Raw genomic sequence first — 16,746 nt, 5'->3', positions numbered from 1 at the left:
ATTCTTGAAAGACAGAAAGGGCTCTTACCGGGCAACAACTTGATTCTGGTTTCTCTATATCCGACTCTAGTTTGGTCTAGTCAACGTCACGGCCTTATCTATTCAATAGGATTAACAAGAATTTGCAAATCTTCAAAAACACAATCTTTGCAAAAACTAATATAAACAATCGAGAAAACAAATGCTAGGCTTTTGAGAAGTAATAATTGGTAGGTTCACCCCTTGAGGGAAGACGCTGTCCCTTTTAAGTGTCCAGAGCCACCGCGGCAACCCGCACACGGTTGCACAGCGCTAAACCTGCCTACTCTGAGAGATCAAGTTCCGCTTCCGCAGGCAGATTTTCACTGAGCGTGTGAGCGCTAGGCGGGAGATTTTTAACTCCAAGCCCGTCCTCATTGCGCACGCGCCTGAGGAAAGGCGGAGACCGGAAGGGGGGGCGTGGCGAGGAGCCCAGGACGGCCGGCTTCCTGGCTTTGCGGCTGGGCTGAGAGGCCGGCTGCGTACAGTAGTGACGGCCGCGCGGGACCGGTCACATGACCATAGCGGCTGCCTGTACAGTAAGAACCCAATATGGCAGCAGCGGTAGCAGTGGCAACGGCAGCAGGAGGATCGGCCGCCCCATAAACCCCCCCGCGCACCTCCCCCGCCGCTTCCTCTGCTAGGTTGCTCCTCCGGCCTGACTTCCCCTTTCTCCCACCTTTCCCGGCACCGCGGGAAAAGCAGCACAGGGCAGAGAAGGCAGGGAGGGCGGCCGGAGCCGGGACACGGGAACCTCCTAGTCCAGTTCAAGACCCGACATGAGGGAAAAGGGCCGTAGGAAGAAGGGCAGGACCTGGGCGGAGGCCGCCAAGACGGTAAGGGGGAGGGAGCGAAGGGGAAGGCCGGGAGGATTTCGTTCCCTTGCTGCCCGCCAGTCTCAGGGGAAGGGAGGTCACTGGCCCCGCGACCCCGCTGAAGGCACAAAACCGCGCCGAGCAGGCGGCAGTTAGGGTCGGGGTTGCGGTCCCTGTGGGAATGGAGGCGCTAGCAAAAGGGGCTCGCCGTCAGGCTGCGGCTTCTCCCAGCATCTGTGACGAGTCCTCTTGGTGTTTGGAGGCTGGTCTTGGGTCATGTCGCTGTCGCCCTCAGTCTTTGGTAGCCTCCGCCCCGGCAAGGGGAAGTCTGTTGTGCTTGCACAGTAACCGGTTCTTCTCCCTTGTGCGCCTGGAGAGCCCCCATTGGATGCAGACAGGAGAAGGCTTGTGCGTGCATCTAGCTCCGGAAAGAAGAAGGGAGCGCCGGAGCTTGTAGAATTTACCCTCTACAGCCGACATTCTGCCTGACCCCCTGCTTATCTGGCTCTCGGAGCCGACGTGAGGTCACGAGGCTTTTGTTTTTGTTTTCTGTTGGAGCTGAAAGTGCTGGAGGTGTTTAGAAACGAAGTAACAGGTGGGACTTGTAGAATATATATATTTTTTTTCTGTTTCCGTAGAGACCTACTCTGAACAAGGCAGCAATGCATGGTGGGACGTGTAGTTTACCCGTCCTTCACTTTTCTGTAGCTAAAGTGATGGTGGCCCGCAAATTGTGATTCATGGGCAAAACATTTTTTCCCCCAATTTTGTCATAAGGAAATGTAGAGGTAGGTTTTTTAAAAAGGATATTTAGTCAGAACTTTTTCTGTGTTTTACGAAGAAAAAAAAAGCGTGTATGTATGTATGTAGAAATGAAAAAGGAGAAAGTGAAGTTTATTCCTTCGTTGAGGGTGCAACAGAAAAATAGCAGGGCATTAAACAATAGCATTTCAATGTTGGAAAGTGAGAGGTGTTCATCTCTTTAATACATGGACAGCACATTAAATGTCAGATGGTTATTTATTTGTATTCCCCCCTGAATACAAAAGTAATAAATAGCCGATTGTGGTGGTACATGACTGTAATCCAAGGAGTTTGGGAGGCTGAGGGAGGAGGATGGCAAGATGGAGGACAGCCTCAGCAACTTAGACCCTGTCTCAAAATAAAAAGGGCTGGGGATGTGGCTCAGTGATGAAGTGCCCTTGGGTTCAATCCCCTATACCAAAAAAAAAAAAGTTAAATATTTATTGTGGTGAAATTTAGAAAATTATAGAAAAGCACAAAGAAGAAAAAAAATCACGTATTTTTACTCATCAGTTGTATCTTAGCATTTTGGGTATATTGCTGTAGTCATTTATGTCCCCAAATCTGGGTCCTATTGTTTATTCAATCTGGTGTATTTATTTTGTGAATCTTATGCATTTGTTTTGTAAATTTCGTGTGTTAGGGGGTTGATGAGCTTTCAACTTATGTTTGTTTTAGCTGGAAATATGAAAAAAGTGCAGAAATAACTAGTACTTTTTATTTATTGTTTTCACATATCTTTTTGTGTGACTGTGCTGATAGTTTCTCTATAAAAGATAAAACTCTAAAAATAATTTTTGATAGTTGTATTTTTATTTAAAAAAAACCAAAAACCTTTATTTATTTATTTTTATGTGTTCCTGAGGATCAAACCCAGGGCCTTGCACATGCTAGGGGAGCACTCTACCGCTGAGCCACAACCCAGCCCCGCTATTTTACCTTCTACTTCATGGTTATCTCACAGTGTCTGTTAATAAAAGAAATATGGGCTGGGTTGGCAGTGCATGACTCCGGAGGCTGAGATAGGACGACCACAAGTTCGAGGCCAGCTTGGGTAACTGAGCAAGACCCTGTTTCAAAAAGAAGGTAAATTTTAATTGTAACTAGGCAGATCCCTAATTATGTTGATTCATTTTAAGTCTCTAGAAAAAAAATATGGGGAGAGGGTGTACCAGGGAATGGACCCAGATGCACTTTACACTTAGGTACTTCTCCAGACTGCCCTTCCACAACCTTTGTGTGTGTGTATGTGTGAGACAAGGTCTCCCTACATTTTGGAGGCTGGCCTTGAACTTGTGATCCTCCTGCCTAAACCTCCAGAATTGCTGGGATTACAGCAATAATGTTTGCTCAACCTGTATTTGTATTAAGTTTGTAGTTGTATCAGAATCTCTAAGAGGTAGGGTGCAGTTTGAAAAAGTGTATTCAGCAAACTTACTATTTGTATGTATGTATGTATGTATGTATTTATTTTTGTTCTGGGGATTGAACCCAGGACCATTCACATGTTGGGCAGATGCTCTACCACTGAGCTTCATTCTCAGATTGTTTTGTTTTGTTTTGGTTCAGGGTCTTTCCTGGGTTGCATAGGCTGGCCTTGAATTTATAATCCTGCTTTAGCCTCCTGAGTTGCTAGGTTTGCAGGAGTGTACCATCATGCCTGGTCTTTTTCTTTTCTTTTTTTTTCCAGTAGTGAGAATTGAACCCAAGTGAGAATTGAACCGAGCTACATTCCCTATTCTTTCTTTCTTTCTTTCTTTTTTTTTTTTAGTATTCCATTTTTTTTGGATATGTCATCATTTAAAAAATTGATCCTTAATTATGAGAAATAGGTCATTTATAGTTTGTTTCCTCTGGTATCATTCTTGTATATGTATGTATACATGTATATGTGTATTTGTGTGAATGGAAAAGTTAGGATAAAGATTACTTTAGCTGGCAGGGTGTCACATGTCTGTAATCCTAGCTATTTGAGAGGTTGAAGCAGGGAAATCGCAAATTTTAAGGCCAGTCTGGGCAATTAGCAAGACCTTATCTCACAATAAAATTTAAAAAGAGTGAGGATGGAGGTCAGTGGTAGAGTGCTTGCCTAGGAGGCCCTGGGTTTGATTCCCAGTGGAGGGCCAGTGATGTACACTTGAACTTGAAATATGTCTTTACATATCTTTAAAACTTTGTGCCTTGGGACTGGGGACGTGGCTCAAGCGGTAATGTGCTCGCCTGGCATGTGTGGGGCACTGGGTTCTATCCTCAGCACCACATAAAAATAAATTAAAGATGTTTGTGTCCACCAAAAACTAAAAAAAACCCAAAAAAACCCCAACTTTGTGCCAATTTGTATACCGCCGCCCCCCCCCCCACCGCCGCCCTGTTTGTTGTTGTTGTTGTTGTTGTTTTTGGTGGTACTGGCGAGTGAACCTAGGGGCACTTTATCACTGTGCTATATCCCCAATTCTTTTAGAAATTTATTTTGAGATAAGGTCTTGTTAAGTTGTTGAGGCTGGCCTTGAACTTGAGGTTCTTCTGCCCCAGCCTTTCAAGTCACTGGAGTTACTGGGATTATAGGTATCTTCCAAAAATTTGAAATTTCCTTTTTCTTCTCCAGTTTTTCCTGTAGTCCAAAGAGTATCTATCTTATCTTATTCTTGGCATTTTCATACAGTAACAAAGCAGTTTTTCAATTGTTTTGTTCAGTAAAACTTGATGGAAATGTTATGTATTTGCTATCAGATGTGGTGACCACTAGTCATATGTGTTCCTTGAGCACCTAAAATGTGGCCAGTGTGTCTAAAGAATTGTATTTTAAATTTTACTTAATTTTAATTATGTAAAGTTCATGCAGCCACATTTGTCTGTGATACAGATGTAAAGTAACTTCCTATGCTTACTATTTGTATTTTTTATTTTTTTCCAGTAAACTTGTGTGTTAAGATCACTTGTCTCCCTTCCCACATTCACTCCCTATCCTGGTCTTTTTCCCACTAATTTCTTTGTTTGTTTGTTTCTTTTTTCTTTTCTTTTCTTTTTTTTTAAGTACTGAGGATTGCACTTCAGGTCCACGTCCCCAGTCCTTTTTATTTTTTATTTTGAGACAGGGTCTTGCTAAGTTGCTCAGGGCCTTTGTGAATAAAAGTAACTAGCCTTTTGTCATGTGTGTTGCAGGTTGATTTCCTTGTTTTGCCTTTTGCCTTGATTTATGGAGTTGTGTTTTTCTTTTGCTGCCCCTACATTTTTTGTTTGTTTGCTTTTTTAGTACTGGGAATCAAACCTATGGACGCTTTACCACTGAATTATTTTTTATTTTTGGGTACCAGGAATTGAACTCAGGGGCACTCAACCACTGAGCCACATCCTCAGCCATATTTTGTATTTTATTCAAGAGACAGGGTCTCAATGAGTTGCTTAGTGTTTCTGTTGCTGAGGCTTGCTTTGAACTCGCGATCTTCCTGCCTCAGCCTCCTGAGCTGCTGGGATTACAGGTGTGCTCCACCGAGCCTGGCCAGCCCTTCTTATTTTGAGACAGGTTCTAAGTTGTTTAGTTACCTCATTAATTTGTTGAGGCTGGCCTTGAATTTATTATTATCCTGGCTTAACCTCCTGAGTTAGACTGGTACCATGGCATCTGGCTTGCCCAAGCATTTTTAATGTTAATATAAACAAATTGATCAATATTTACCTTTTATTCTTTTTTTATTTTAGGTCCTGTTAAGAAAGGTTTCTCCCACTCAAAGTTCTAACCTAAGTGGATTTTGGGAAATGTCCATGATAATTCTTCTGACTGCCTGACAGTACTGAAATTGATTTGTATTGAATTCACATGAACTTGGTCTTGGGCATCAGAGGGCACTGTATGACTTTTTTTTTCTTTTTGTGTACTGCTGGGGATTGAATCCAGTGGTGCACTACTACTGAGCTGTATCCACAGCTCATTTTATCTTATTTATTTATTTAATTATTTAAAAAATATTTTTAGTTGTATGTGGACATAATACCTTTATTTATTTTTATGTGATGCTGAAGATAGAACCCAGTGTCTCACATGTGCTAGGCAAGCACTTCTGCCACCAAGTCACAACCCCAGCCACTTTATTTTTATTTATTTATTTAAAATATTTTTTTAGGGGTTGGGGATGTGGCTCAAGCGGTAGCGCGCTCGCCTGGTGTGCGTGCGGCCCGGGTTCGATCCTCAGTACCACATACAAACAAAGATGTTGTGTCCGCCGAAAACTAGAAAATAAATATTGAAAAAATTCTCTCTCTCTCTCTCTCTCTCTCTCTCTCTCTCTGTCCCACTCTCTCTTTAAAAAAAAAATATTTTTTTAGTTAACAATGGGCCTTTTATTCTTATTTATTTATATTTGGTGCTGAGAATCAAACCCAGTGCCTTACACATGCTAGGCAAGTGCTCTGCCACTGAGCAATAAACGTAGCTGACATATTTTATTTATTTTAAAAATTTGTTCATTTTATTTATTTACTTATTTGTTAATTATGTGGTACTGAGGATTGAACCCAGCATCTTGCACATGCTAAGTAGGCAGTCTACCACTTAGCCACAACCCCAGCCCACCCCATTTTATTTTTTGGGATAGGTTCTCGCTAACTTGTCCAGGCTGACTTTGAATTTGATATTACTGCCTCAGTCTCCCAAGTAGATGGAATTATAGGCATGTGCCGCCACACCTGGCTAAGACTTATTAATTTTAGTGTTTTCTTAGTAAGTTGATCCATATTTTGGCAAAAGTTACGTTACGAAAGACATTTCATGTGAAAATTCCTTGGCCTCTGACAATAATAGCGGCTGATATTACATTTAGAACAGCTTTCATTGGAGTTTACCATTTGGGATGGCCCCTATCATCTTGAATCTTTAGCTCATTGATATTTGAATTATTTAATACATGGGTTAGCTATATTCAATTTCAAATAAAGGGTTCAAGAGGCTGGGTGTAGTGGTTCATGCCTGTAATCTCAGCCGCTTGGAAGGTGCGACAAGAGGATCGAAAGTTCAAAGCCAGCCTCAGTAATTTATCAAGGCCCTCAGCAACTTAGTGAGACCCTGTATCAAAATAAAAACTAAAAAGGGCTGGATATGTGGCTCTGTGCTTAAGTGTCCCTGGGTTTAGTCCCTGGTACTGAAATAAAATGTTCAATAATGTTAATGACATTTCTTTTTAAAATATTGTTATTATAGATGGACATAATGCCTTTATTATTTATTTATATGTGGTGCAGAGGTTTGAACCCAGTGCCTCACACGTGCTAGGCAAGTGCTATACTACAGGGCTACAACCCAGACCTTAATGACATTTTTAAATAGTAATACAACATTTAAAAATATGTTGCTATTGGGACTGGGGCTGTAGCTAAGTGGCAGAATGGTTGTCTAGTATGTGTGAGGCACTGGGTTTGATCCTTAGCCCTGCATAAAAATAAACAAATAAAATAAAGGCATACTGTCCATACACAACTATCAAAAAATAAATAAATATATATATATATATATATATATATATATATTGCTATTTGACAGAATAATGATTAATTTCATATTTGACTTGAGGAGGTTCTGCCAAATTTTCTAAGTTTATTTACTTATTTTGGTACTAGGGATTGAACCCAAGAATGCTTAACCACTGATCGACATCCCCAACCCTTTATTCTCTTTAATTGCTTAGGGGCTTGCTAAGTTGCTGAGGCTGGCTTTGAAATCACTATCCTCCTGCCTCAGCCTCCTGAGCCTCTGGAGTTACAGGTGTGTGCCGCTGTGCCTGGCCTTTCTAAGTTTAATTTGGATATATCCATGAAATATATTAAGGTGTTGTGTGTTATGAAGATTTTTCCTTTCAAGTACATTTGTGTATTTTTCTATGATATGGATGAACTACAAGATATATAGAAAATAATATATATAAATTTTTTTTGGTATAAGAGGTTGAATCCAGGGGCACTTTACCACTGAGCTATATATTCCTAGCTCTCTTTATTTTTTTATTTTGAGACGGGGTCTTGCTAAGTTGCTTAGAGCTTTGCTAAGTTGCTAAGGATGACCATGAATCTGAAATCCTGCCTCAACCTCCTGAGTCACTGGGATTACAGACATGAGCCATGGTGCACCGCTGATGTTTTTGTTAAATTAAGAAAATGCAAATTTTTTTTTTTTTTTGGAGATAGGGTCCCACTCTGTTGCTGAGGCTGGCCTTCAACTTTGTAGGCTAAAGCAGTCAATTCTCCTTCCTCAACTTCCCAAGTTGCTAGGATTACAGGTCTATGCCACCACATGCATAGAAGAATAATTTTTTTTTTAATGTCAGTGGACCTTTATTTTATTTATTGATATGTGGTGCTGAGAATCAAACCCAGTGCCTCACACATGCTACGCAAGCACTCTGCCACTGAGCCACAGTCCCAGCCCAGAATATTAATTTTTTTATGTATCATTAATAAACTGTGAAACCGATAATGGGAAGAAAGGGACTTTTTTTTTTTTTTTTTTTGGTATCAGGGATTGAACTCAGGGGCACTTGACCATTGAGCCACATTCCCAGCTCTATTTCGTATTTCATTTAGAGACGTGGTCTCACTGAGTTGCTTAATGCCTCACTTTTGCTGAGGCTGGCTTTGAACTCACCATCCTCCTGTCTCAACCTCCCCAGCTTCTGATATTACAGGTGTGTGCCACCATGCCTGGCAAAAGGGACAATTTTAAAATAGCAATTTGAGAATAGCCTTAACAATAGATTACCCTATATAGGAAAACTACATAATTATTAGCTGGTTATTAACATGAATTTTGAATCATCTGGATTTGATGTTGCCTTTACTGTTTGTTGTGTTATCTTGCACAAGTTGTTTAAATGAGTGTATAAACATTAATGTGTAAGAATCATCTAGGGGCACTGGGGTTGTGGCTCAGTGGTAGAATGCTTGCCTAGCATGTATAAGGCACAGGGTTCGAGTCTCAGTACCACAAATAAATAAATAAAATAAGTAAAAAGGTCCATTGGCAACTTAAAAAAACAAAAAGAATCATCAGGGGATCTTGTTATACAGCTCTAGATTCATTTGGTTTGTGATGTGGCCAGAGATTCTGTACCTTTTTATGTGTTTGTGTGATGGGATATTGCTATGTTGCCCAGGCTGGCCTTGAACTCGTGATCTTCCTGCCTCAGGATCTTCTTGCCTCAGCCTCCTGATTTGCTGGGATTACAGGCATGTGCCACCACACCTCACTGAGATTCTGCATTTCTAACAAGTTCCCAGGTGATGTTGGTGCTGCAGTCCAAGGACCTGGAGTTGTAAGGCTTTTTTTTTTTTTTTTTTTTTTTTTTAATATTTTTCTAGTTGTTGATAGACCTTTATTTTATTTATTTATATGCAGTGCTGAGAATCAACTCAATTCCTCACACATGCCAGGCAAGTGCACTACCACTGAGCCCTAGCCCCAGCCCTAGCCCTGGCTTTAACACTGCCAAAGCTTTCATCATTTTCCTAAATTGAAATGATAATGATAGTAAAACCTACTATTTTGGGTATTAAGTGATGAAGTAAAAGTGTATGAATTTTTATTTATTTTTGTATAATGCCTGGTATGTTATTAGCATTGTTTGTTAATATTTCTGAAAAGTTAATAAATGTGTATCATTTTTTGTTTCTTAATGGGAAAAGTAGATATTGTAAAGATGTTATATCTTAGCAAATAAGTGCAGAGATATGAGACAGTTGTAATGAAAAGCCTTTCAACCTCTGGAACACCTCGTTGGCTGTGACTTTCCAGGGTCATTGTGGAATCAGAGACTTAAGTGAGCTATGAACAAGTGAGGGAACTCAGGAAAGATCCCTCTTCTGTTTTATACTTCATTTGCAGGTGTGTCTACCCTAGATCTATCCCTGTTTTGCCACATATCTTCACATGCTTGGTCTTCCCCCATGTTAGTAGGGACTCTTATGTGTGAGTCCAACTGTATTTTCTTATTTATTTGTTTTTGGCCATGTGTAACAATAATATAATTTTCATCTTCTGCTTGTTTTTCTTTTGGGTGAACTGCAAATCCTTTACTATCCGTTTATGTTTATTGAATACTTAATGCTTATTCTGTGCTATGTGGGAGCCTATGAGAAACAATGAACATATTGTTCTTGACCTCTTAAGAGTTTGCTATTTAGTAAGAAGTGGACTAATAATTTAGGCAAAATGTAATGCATATATGTTTTATGTTTTGATTTCTGCCAAAAATATTGTTTTCTGTTATGCCTTTAGTTGGTTATTGATATTTATGAAAGTGTATTTAAAAATGTATTAGTCTTTTTTTGTGTGTGTGTGTGTGGGGCTGGGGATTGAGCCTGGGACCTTGTGCATGCGAGGCAGGCACTCTATCGAGCTATATCCCCAGCCCTGTATTAGTCTTTCGAGATTATAGTTTTGGTTGGCAGAATTTTAAAATGGTCCCAAGATTCCATCCATATATTCCCCTCTGAGTGGATGGGGATAATGAATATAATGGGATATAAGTCCTAATATTTGGTTATATTATACAGAAAAGATGAAGGGATTTTTTTTGTGGGGGGGGGCAGGGATTGAATTTAGGGACACTTAATCACTGAGCCATATCCCCAGCCCTTTTTGTATCTTATTTAGTAGTGCCACCTGCTGATCTGTGCCTAGCATCCCAAGCACTGAGTTGCTTAGGGCCTCACCAAATTGCCGAGGCTTGCTTTGAACTCACTATCCTCCTGCCTCAGCCTCCCAAGCTGCTGGGAGTACAGGTGTGTGCAACCATGCCTGGCTAAGATGAAGAGATTTTGTAGGGGTAATTATGTTTGACTTTGATTTGGTGAGCCTAACCCAATCAGGCAAGCCCTTTCAACAGGATCTAGAAGTCGGTACAAGAGAAATTTTGAAGCAGTAGAGGTTTTCTTGCTAGTTTTGAAAAGAAACAAATAGCCCTATTGTGTGCTGCCAGTGGAGAAGGCCCTGTAGCAATGTACACAGACAACCTTTAGGAGCTGAGTGAGCCAGTAAGAGAACAGAGCCTGAGTCCTACAACAGAAAGGGACTGAAATCTGCTGAAAACTAGTAATAACCAAGGCTCAGATGAGTTCACAGCCTTAGCTGGTGCTTCCGTTTCTACCTAATGAGATTCTAAGCAGAGGACCAGCTAATCTGTACCCAGCATCCCAACACATAGAAATTGTGAGATATTTGAACCTAAGATTAGATAATAAGACTTAAAGTCATGGATATATTTTCTGTTGAAGCTGCATAATAGTGAACCAACAGTAAAAAAAAAAAAAAAATGAAGGGATAAAGGTGCAGGGTTGGACTTAGAGAAGGTGTTCAAGATGATAGATGCTGACATTTATGGGTGAATAATAGATAAGGTCGTTCCAGACAGGGAAGAGCTGAAAAGAAGGTACACTGAAATGCAGGGTGTGTTTAATGCCCAGTGAATTTACCTTTGAGGATTGTGAAGTGTAGTGGAAGATTAAGCCAAAAAAGGTATGTTAGGGCCAAAGTGTGGAGGGTTGTGGAAAGTTGAGCTGACTAGTGTTTTTATTCTAGGAGTAATGGTTTTATGGAGGAGGTAATATCATATCTGTGTTTTAAACAGATTGAGTGCTGTATAGTGAGAGGGAGTATATATTACTTTTCCTGCTCTTCAAATTTTTCTCATTTTTAAAAAATATTTATTTTCTTTTTAGTCTTAGGTGGACACAATATCTTTATTTTACTTTTATGTGGTGCTGAGGATTGAACCCAGTGCCTCATGCATGCTAGGCGAGCGCTCTACCACTGAGCCACAGCCCCAGTCCCATTTTTGAGTTTTTTAAAAAAGTTTAGTTGTGGATAGACACAATACCTTTATTTTATTTATTTATGTGGTGCTGAGGATTGAACCCCGTGCCTCACACATGTGAGGCAAGCACTGTACCACTGAGCTATAATCCCAGCCTCAAATTTTTCTCATTTTTAAAACTGCTTTACCTTTATTTACTCAGAGTTGTCCAACAGATTTTTTCTCTCCAATACTGGGATTGAACCCAGGGGTGTTCTACCACTGAGCTGCATTCCCAGCCCTTTTTTATTTTGAGACAGGGTCTTGCTAAGTTGGTGAGGCTCGTCTTGCACCTCAATCCTCCTGCTTCAGCCTTCTGATTCTCTAGGATTACAGGAGTGTTCCACTGTACCCAGCCTTTTATGTTCTGCCAGTCTCTTGATGTCTTTGCATATACAAGAGATTCTTCAGTACTCTTTAACACAATAAGATTCTACCTTTTTTTTTTTAAGGAGACGTACGTTTGGATATATTTTTTTTGTATTGGGGAGAGTGAATCTAGGGGTGCTTAATCATTGAGCTACATCCCCAGCTCTTTTTTGTATTTTATTTAGAGACAGGTTCTCACTGAATTCCTTAGGCCCTTTCTACTTTGCTGAGGCTGGCTTTGAACTCAGGATCCTCCTGCCTCAGCCTCCCAAGCTGCTGGGATTATAGACATGGGCCACTGTGCCTGGCTCAAATCCTACCATTCTTTCTTTCTTTTTTTAATTGTAGATGTATCTTTTTATGTCTTTATTTTTATGTGGAGATGAGGATCAAACCAGTGCCTCCCACACTCCACCACTGAACTACAGCCCTAGCTCCAAATCCTGCTATTCTTTTTTGTTTGTTTGTTTGTTTAATATTTATTTTTTAGTTGTAGTTGGTGTATATTGAACCCAGGGTCTCATACGTGTGAGGGGCTCTACCGCTGAGCCACAACCCCAGCCCAAATCCTACCATTCTTAAAGGAAAAACAAAACTCTTTTCCCCATTTACTCTAGCTCATGTTGGATGTTCTTTTTTTTTTTTTTTTTTCTGAATTTCTGCAACACTGTTCATTCCATACATACCATTGCCATGTATATATCTCTGGTCTTGAGGTTCAGCTGGTAGAACCATCAGGGCAGTGTGTTGTACAGCTGTCTTCTGTTTAAATACTATGTCTTGGGATTGTATACCATACTGCCTTTGGAAATCATGATACCATTTGTGAAAACACCATTAAATAGCGATATATTTATTTTTGACAAAAATTAAGGACATTTTTGCTAGGAGAAAAACCTGTTATTGAGTTTGTGATATAAAATTGTACTTGGAGGTTGGGCATGGTGGCACACACCTGTAATCCCAGCAGCCCCGGAGGCTGAGGCAGGAGGATCATAAGTTCAAAGCCAGCCTCAGCAACAGCGAGGTGCTAAGCAACTCCATGAGACCCTGTCTCTAAATAAATACAAAATAGGGCAGGGGATATGGCTCAGTGGTTGAATGTCCCTGAGTTCAGTCCCTGGTACCACCGCTCCCCCCACAAAAAAAACTGTACTTGGAGAACAGATGTGGGAGGTAAGAAGGAAAACTTTTTCAGTCTTTTATTTACTATTGGATTGCTTTGTGTATATTTTCCAGGTCTATTTTCTAGCAGACAGGTGGCAACGTGACAAAGGTTTAATGAAATTGTTTCTCAAACTAAATTTCCCATGAATCTCTTACCAGGAATTTATGGGATTGCTTGGGGTTTTAAATGAAAATTTTTTAGTTTTGTGTTTTAATGTTAATCTTAAAAGTTGAGTATATTTGTTACTTGACATGCAATTTTGGTGTCATTTTGCTGTCCGTATTAATTGGAGTATTTTCACAAAGGGAGGTTCGTAGCTATTATCATGGTATATCAATGTAATGAAGTTTTCACCATAGCTTAGATAAGAAAACATGTTTTGCGTATTCAAAACATCTCAAAAGGTCTTGTGTTGTAGCAGCCAAGACCATGGTGATGCTGGGTATGTTGGCACATCCTGTAATCCATGCTACTTAGGAGGCTGATGCAGGAGAATTGCAAGTACCAGGCCATCCTTGGCAACTTAGTGAGAGCCTGTCTCAAAATTTAAAAAGGACTGGCGTCTGTGTCCCTGGTTTCATTTCCCCAGGATGGGGAGTGTTGTGGGAGGTGTGAGAGGAAAGACCATGGTGATATAGTTAACAGCAAAAGTAGCATTATTTTAATTTTTACTTAAAGTTGAAATTTGTTTTATATTTGGGTTTAATTGATAAATTTGTTTTATTTTTATAACTATATAAGAATAAGCAAGGTGTATACCTAACATATTATTGGTGTATATGTAAGCATTATAATGTAAATCAATGTGTGAATGGGGTTGAGCTCTGAGATTATTTTTTCTTGTAAATATTACTGAAATTTAAGATATACTAAATATGTTCTGTGATTTGGTAATAAATTAACATATGTTCAAAGCAATCTTAGCAAATTTAAAATTTGTTCATCTGGGCTGGGGTTGTGGCTCAGTGGTAGAGTGCTTGCCTATCATGCACGAGGCACTGGGTTTGATCCTCAGCACCACATAATGTAAAATAAAGATATTGTATCCACCTAAAACTAAAAAATAAATATTTAAATAAATAAATAAATAAATAAAATTTGTTCATCCTTCTGTATTTTATTTTCCTTTCTTACCAAAAATGTAAAAACCTCTGTGTTTTTAAGGTCATCTGCCTCTAAAAACCTTATTAAATTTTGAAATCCATTTCTCCTTTCCCATTTCCAGTTAGATTTTTTTTTTTTTTTTTTAATTAGGGATTGAACTCGGACGTACTCAACAACAGAGCAACATCTCAAGTCCTGTTTTGTATTTTATTTAGAGATAGGGTCTCACTGAGTTGCTTAATGCTTTGCTTTTGCTGAGGCTGGCTTTGAACTCATGATCCTCCTGCCTCAGCCTCCCAAGATGCTGGGAGGTAAGCACCACCGTGCCTGGCCATGATATATAGCCCTTTCTCTCTAGTTTCTTGGGCATTTCTGTCATGAGTGGTGCTGATTTTTTAAAAAATATTCTTTTAATTGTAGATGGACACAATACCTATTTATCTTTTTTTTTTTTTTTTTTTTTTGGTACTGGGGACTGAACTCAGGGGCACATGGCCCCTGAGCCACATCCCCGGCCCTATTTAGTATTTTATTTAGAGACAGGGTCTCATGGAGTTGCTTAGCACCTCACAATTGCTGAGCCTGGCTTTGAACTCGTGATTCTCTTGTCTCAGCCTCCCGAGCTGCAGGGATTACAGGCATGCACCACTGTACCCGGCTTCATTTATTTTTTATTTATTTATTTTTATGTGGTGCTGAGGATTGAACCCAGTGCTTCACATGTGAGGCAAACGCTCTGCTACTGAGCCACAGTCCCAGCCCATGGTGCAGATTTAAAAAAAAAAAAAAAAAATTATTTACTTTTGGTATTGGGGATTGAACCAAGGGGCACTCTACCACTGAGCCCTATGCTTTTTTTTTTTTTTTAATTTTAATGTACTTATTTATTTTTATGTGGCGCTGAGGGTTGAACCCAGTGCCTTACATGTGTGGGGCGCTGAGGGTTGAACCCAGTGCCTCACATGTGCGAGGCGGAGCTACAGCCTCAGCCCAAGCCCTATGCTTTTTTATTTTTTATTTTGAGACAGAATCTTGCTAAGTTGTCCAAGCTGGTTGAACTCGTAATCCTCCTGCCTTAGCCTTCCAAGTTGCTGGGAATACAGGTGTGTACTACCACGCCCAGCATGGGTGCTGATTTTTTAAAAAATATTTATTTTTTAGTTGTAGTTGGACACAATACATTTATTTATTTATTTATTAAAAATATGTGGTGCTGAGAATCAAACGCAGTGCCTCATACGTGCTAGGCCAGTGCTCTGCCACTGAGCCACAACCCCAGCCCTATTTATTTATTTTTATGTGGTGCTGAGGATTGAACCCAGGGCCTCACATGTGCTAGGCGAGCGCTCTACTGCTGAGCCACAACCCCAGCCCGGGTGCTGATTTTTGTTGAAGGCTTTCTCTACATCTTTTGAGATGACTGTGCGATTTTTGTCCTTAATTCTATTTGTGTGAATTAACATTGATTTGTGTATGTTAAAGAATCCTTGCAACCTTGAATGAGACCAACTCAACTGGTCATGATGATGATGTACAGTCTTCTTAATATGTTGTTGAATATGATTTGTTAATATCTTTCTAAGGATTTTTGCTAAAAATTTTTAAATTTTTAAATCCCTCCCTTTGATTTATCAGGGATATTCATCTGTAGTTTTCTTTCCTTGATGTGTCCTCTGGTTTTGGTATCAGGGTGATACTGGCTTTATAAAATGAGTTTGGAAGTGTTCTACCCCTTTCAATTTCATGGAATAATTTGAGGAGCACTGGTATTGGCTCTTCTTTAAGGATGTGGTAGGATTCTGCTGAGAATACATTTGCTTTTTCCTTGTTGGAAGAGTTTATTAGCACTTCTATTTCATTGCTTGTTATTGGTCTGTTTAGGTTTTCTGTGTCCTCTTGATTCAATTTTGGCAGGTCATATGTATCTAGAAACATATCCATTTCTTCTAGGCTTTCCAATTTATTGGAGTATAAGTTTTCAAAATAGCCTGAATGATCCTCTGGATCAAAGTCTTGTAGATTTCTGAAATGTTTGTGGTGAGTTTTCTTTATCTCTAATTGTATTAATTATTATTATTATTATTATTATTATTATTATTTTTAAAGAGTGAGAGAGAGGAGAGAGAGGGAGAGAGAATTTTTTTAATATTTATTTTTTAGTATTTGGCAGACACAACATCTTTGTCTGTATGTGGTGCTGAGGATCGAACTCAGGCCGCACGCATGCCAGGCGAGCGCGCTACCGCTACCGCTTGAGCTACATCCCCAGCCCTATTTTTTTTTTTAATATTTATTTTTTTTTTAGTTTTCGGCGAACACAACATCTTTGTTTGTATGTGGTGTTGAGGATTGAACCTGGGCCGCACGCATGCCAGGCGAGCACGCTACCACTTGAGCCACATCCCCAGCCCTGTATTAATTATTAATATGGGTCTTCTTTCTTTATCTTTTGGTTAGTTTGGCTAAGGACTTGTTTATCTTTTCAAAGAACCAACACTTTATTTCATTGATCCTTTGTAGTTTTTTATTCTCTATTTCATAGATTTCAGCTATTATATTAACGATTTCCTTTACTAGTTTTGGAATTTTTTTTTGGAATTGGTATTTTTCAAGGGCCATTAGATGCATCATT

General features: G+C 39.7%; 1 protein-coding gene across 2 annotated transcripts in view; it reads left to right on the top strand.

Annotated features, from left to right (window-relative positions):
- Positions 1-538: 538 nt before the first annotated feature.
- Asxl2 (ASXL transcriptional regulator 2) overlaps positions 539-16,746 on the top strand; it is a 131,351-nt gene continuing 115,143 nt past the window's right edge. For both annotated transcript variants that reach the window (XM_076833989.2, XM_076833988.2), the window contains exon 1: positions 539-854. In XM_076833989.2, the coding sequence (XP_076690104.1) occupies positions 798-854 (57 nt within the window). In that variant the 5' untranslated portion in view covers positions 539-797. The remainder of the gene's footprint in view (positions 855-16,746) is intronic.

Source organism: Callospermophilus lateralis, chromosome 14 (assembly GCF_048772815.1).
Source record: "Callospermophilus lateralis isolate mCalLat2 chromosome 14, mCalLat2.hap1, whole genome shotgun sequence".
NCBI classification, from domain to species: domain Eukaryota; kingdom Metazoa; phylum Chordata; class Mammalia; order Rodentia; family Sciuridae; genus Callospermophilus; species Callospermophilus lateralis.
Note: the sequence above shows the minus strand (reverse complement) of the source record. Positions and strands in the feature narration are given on the sequence as shown.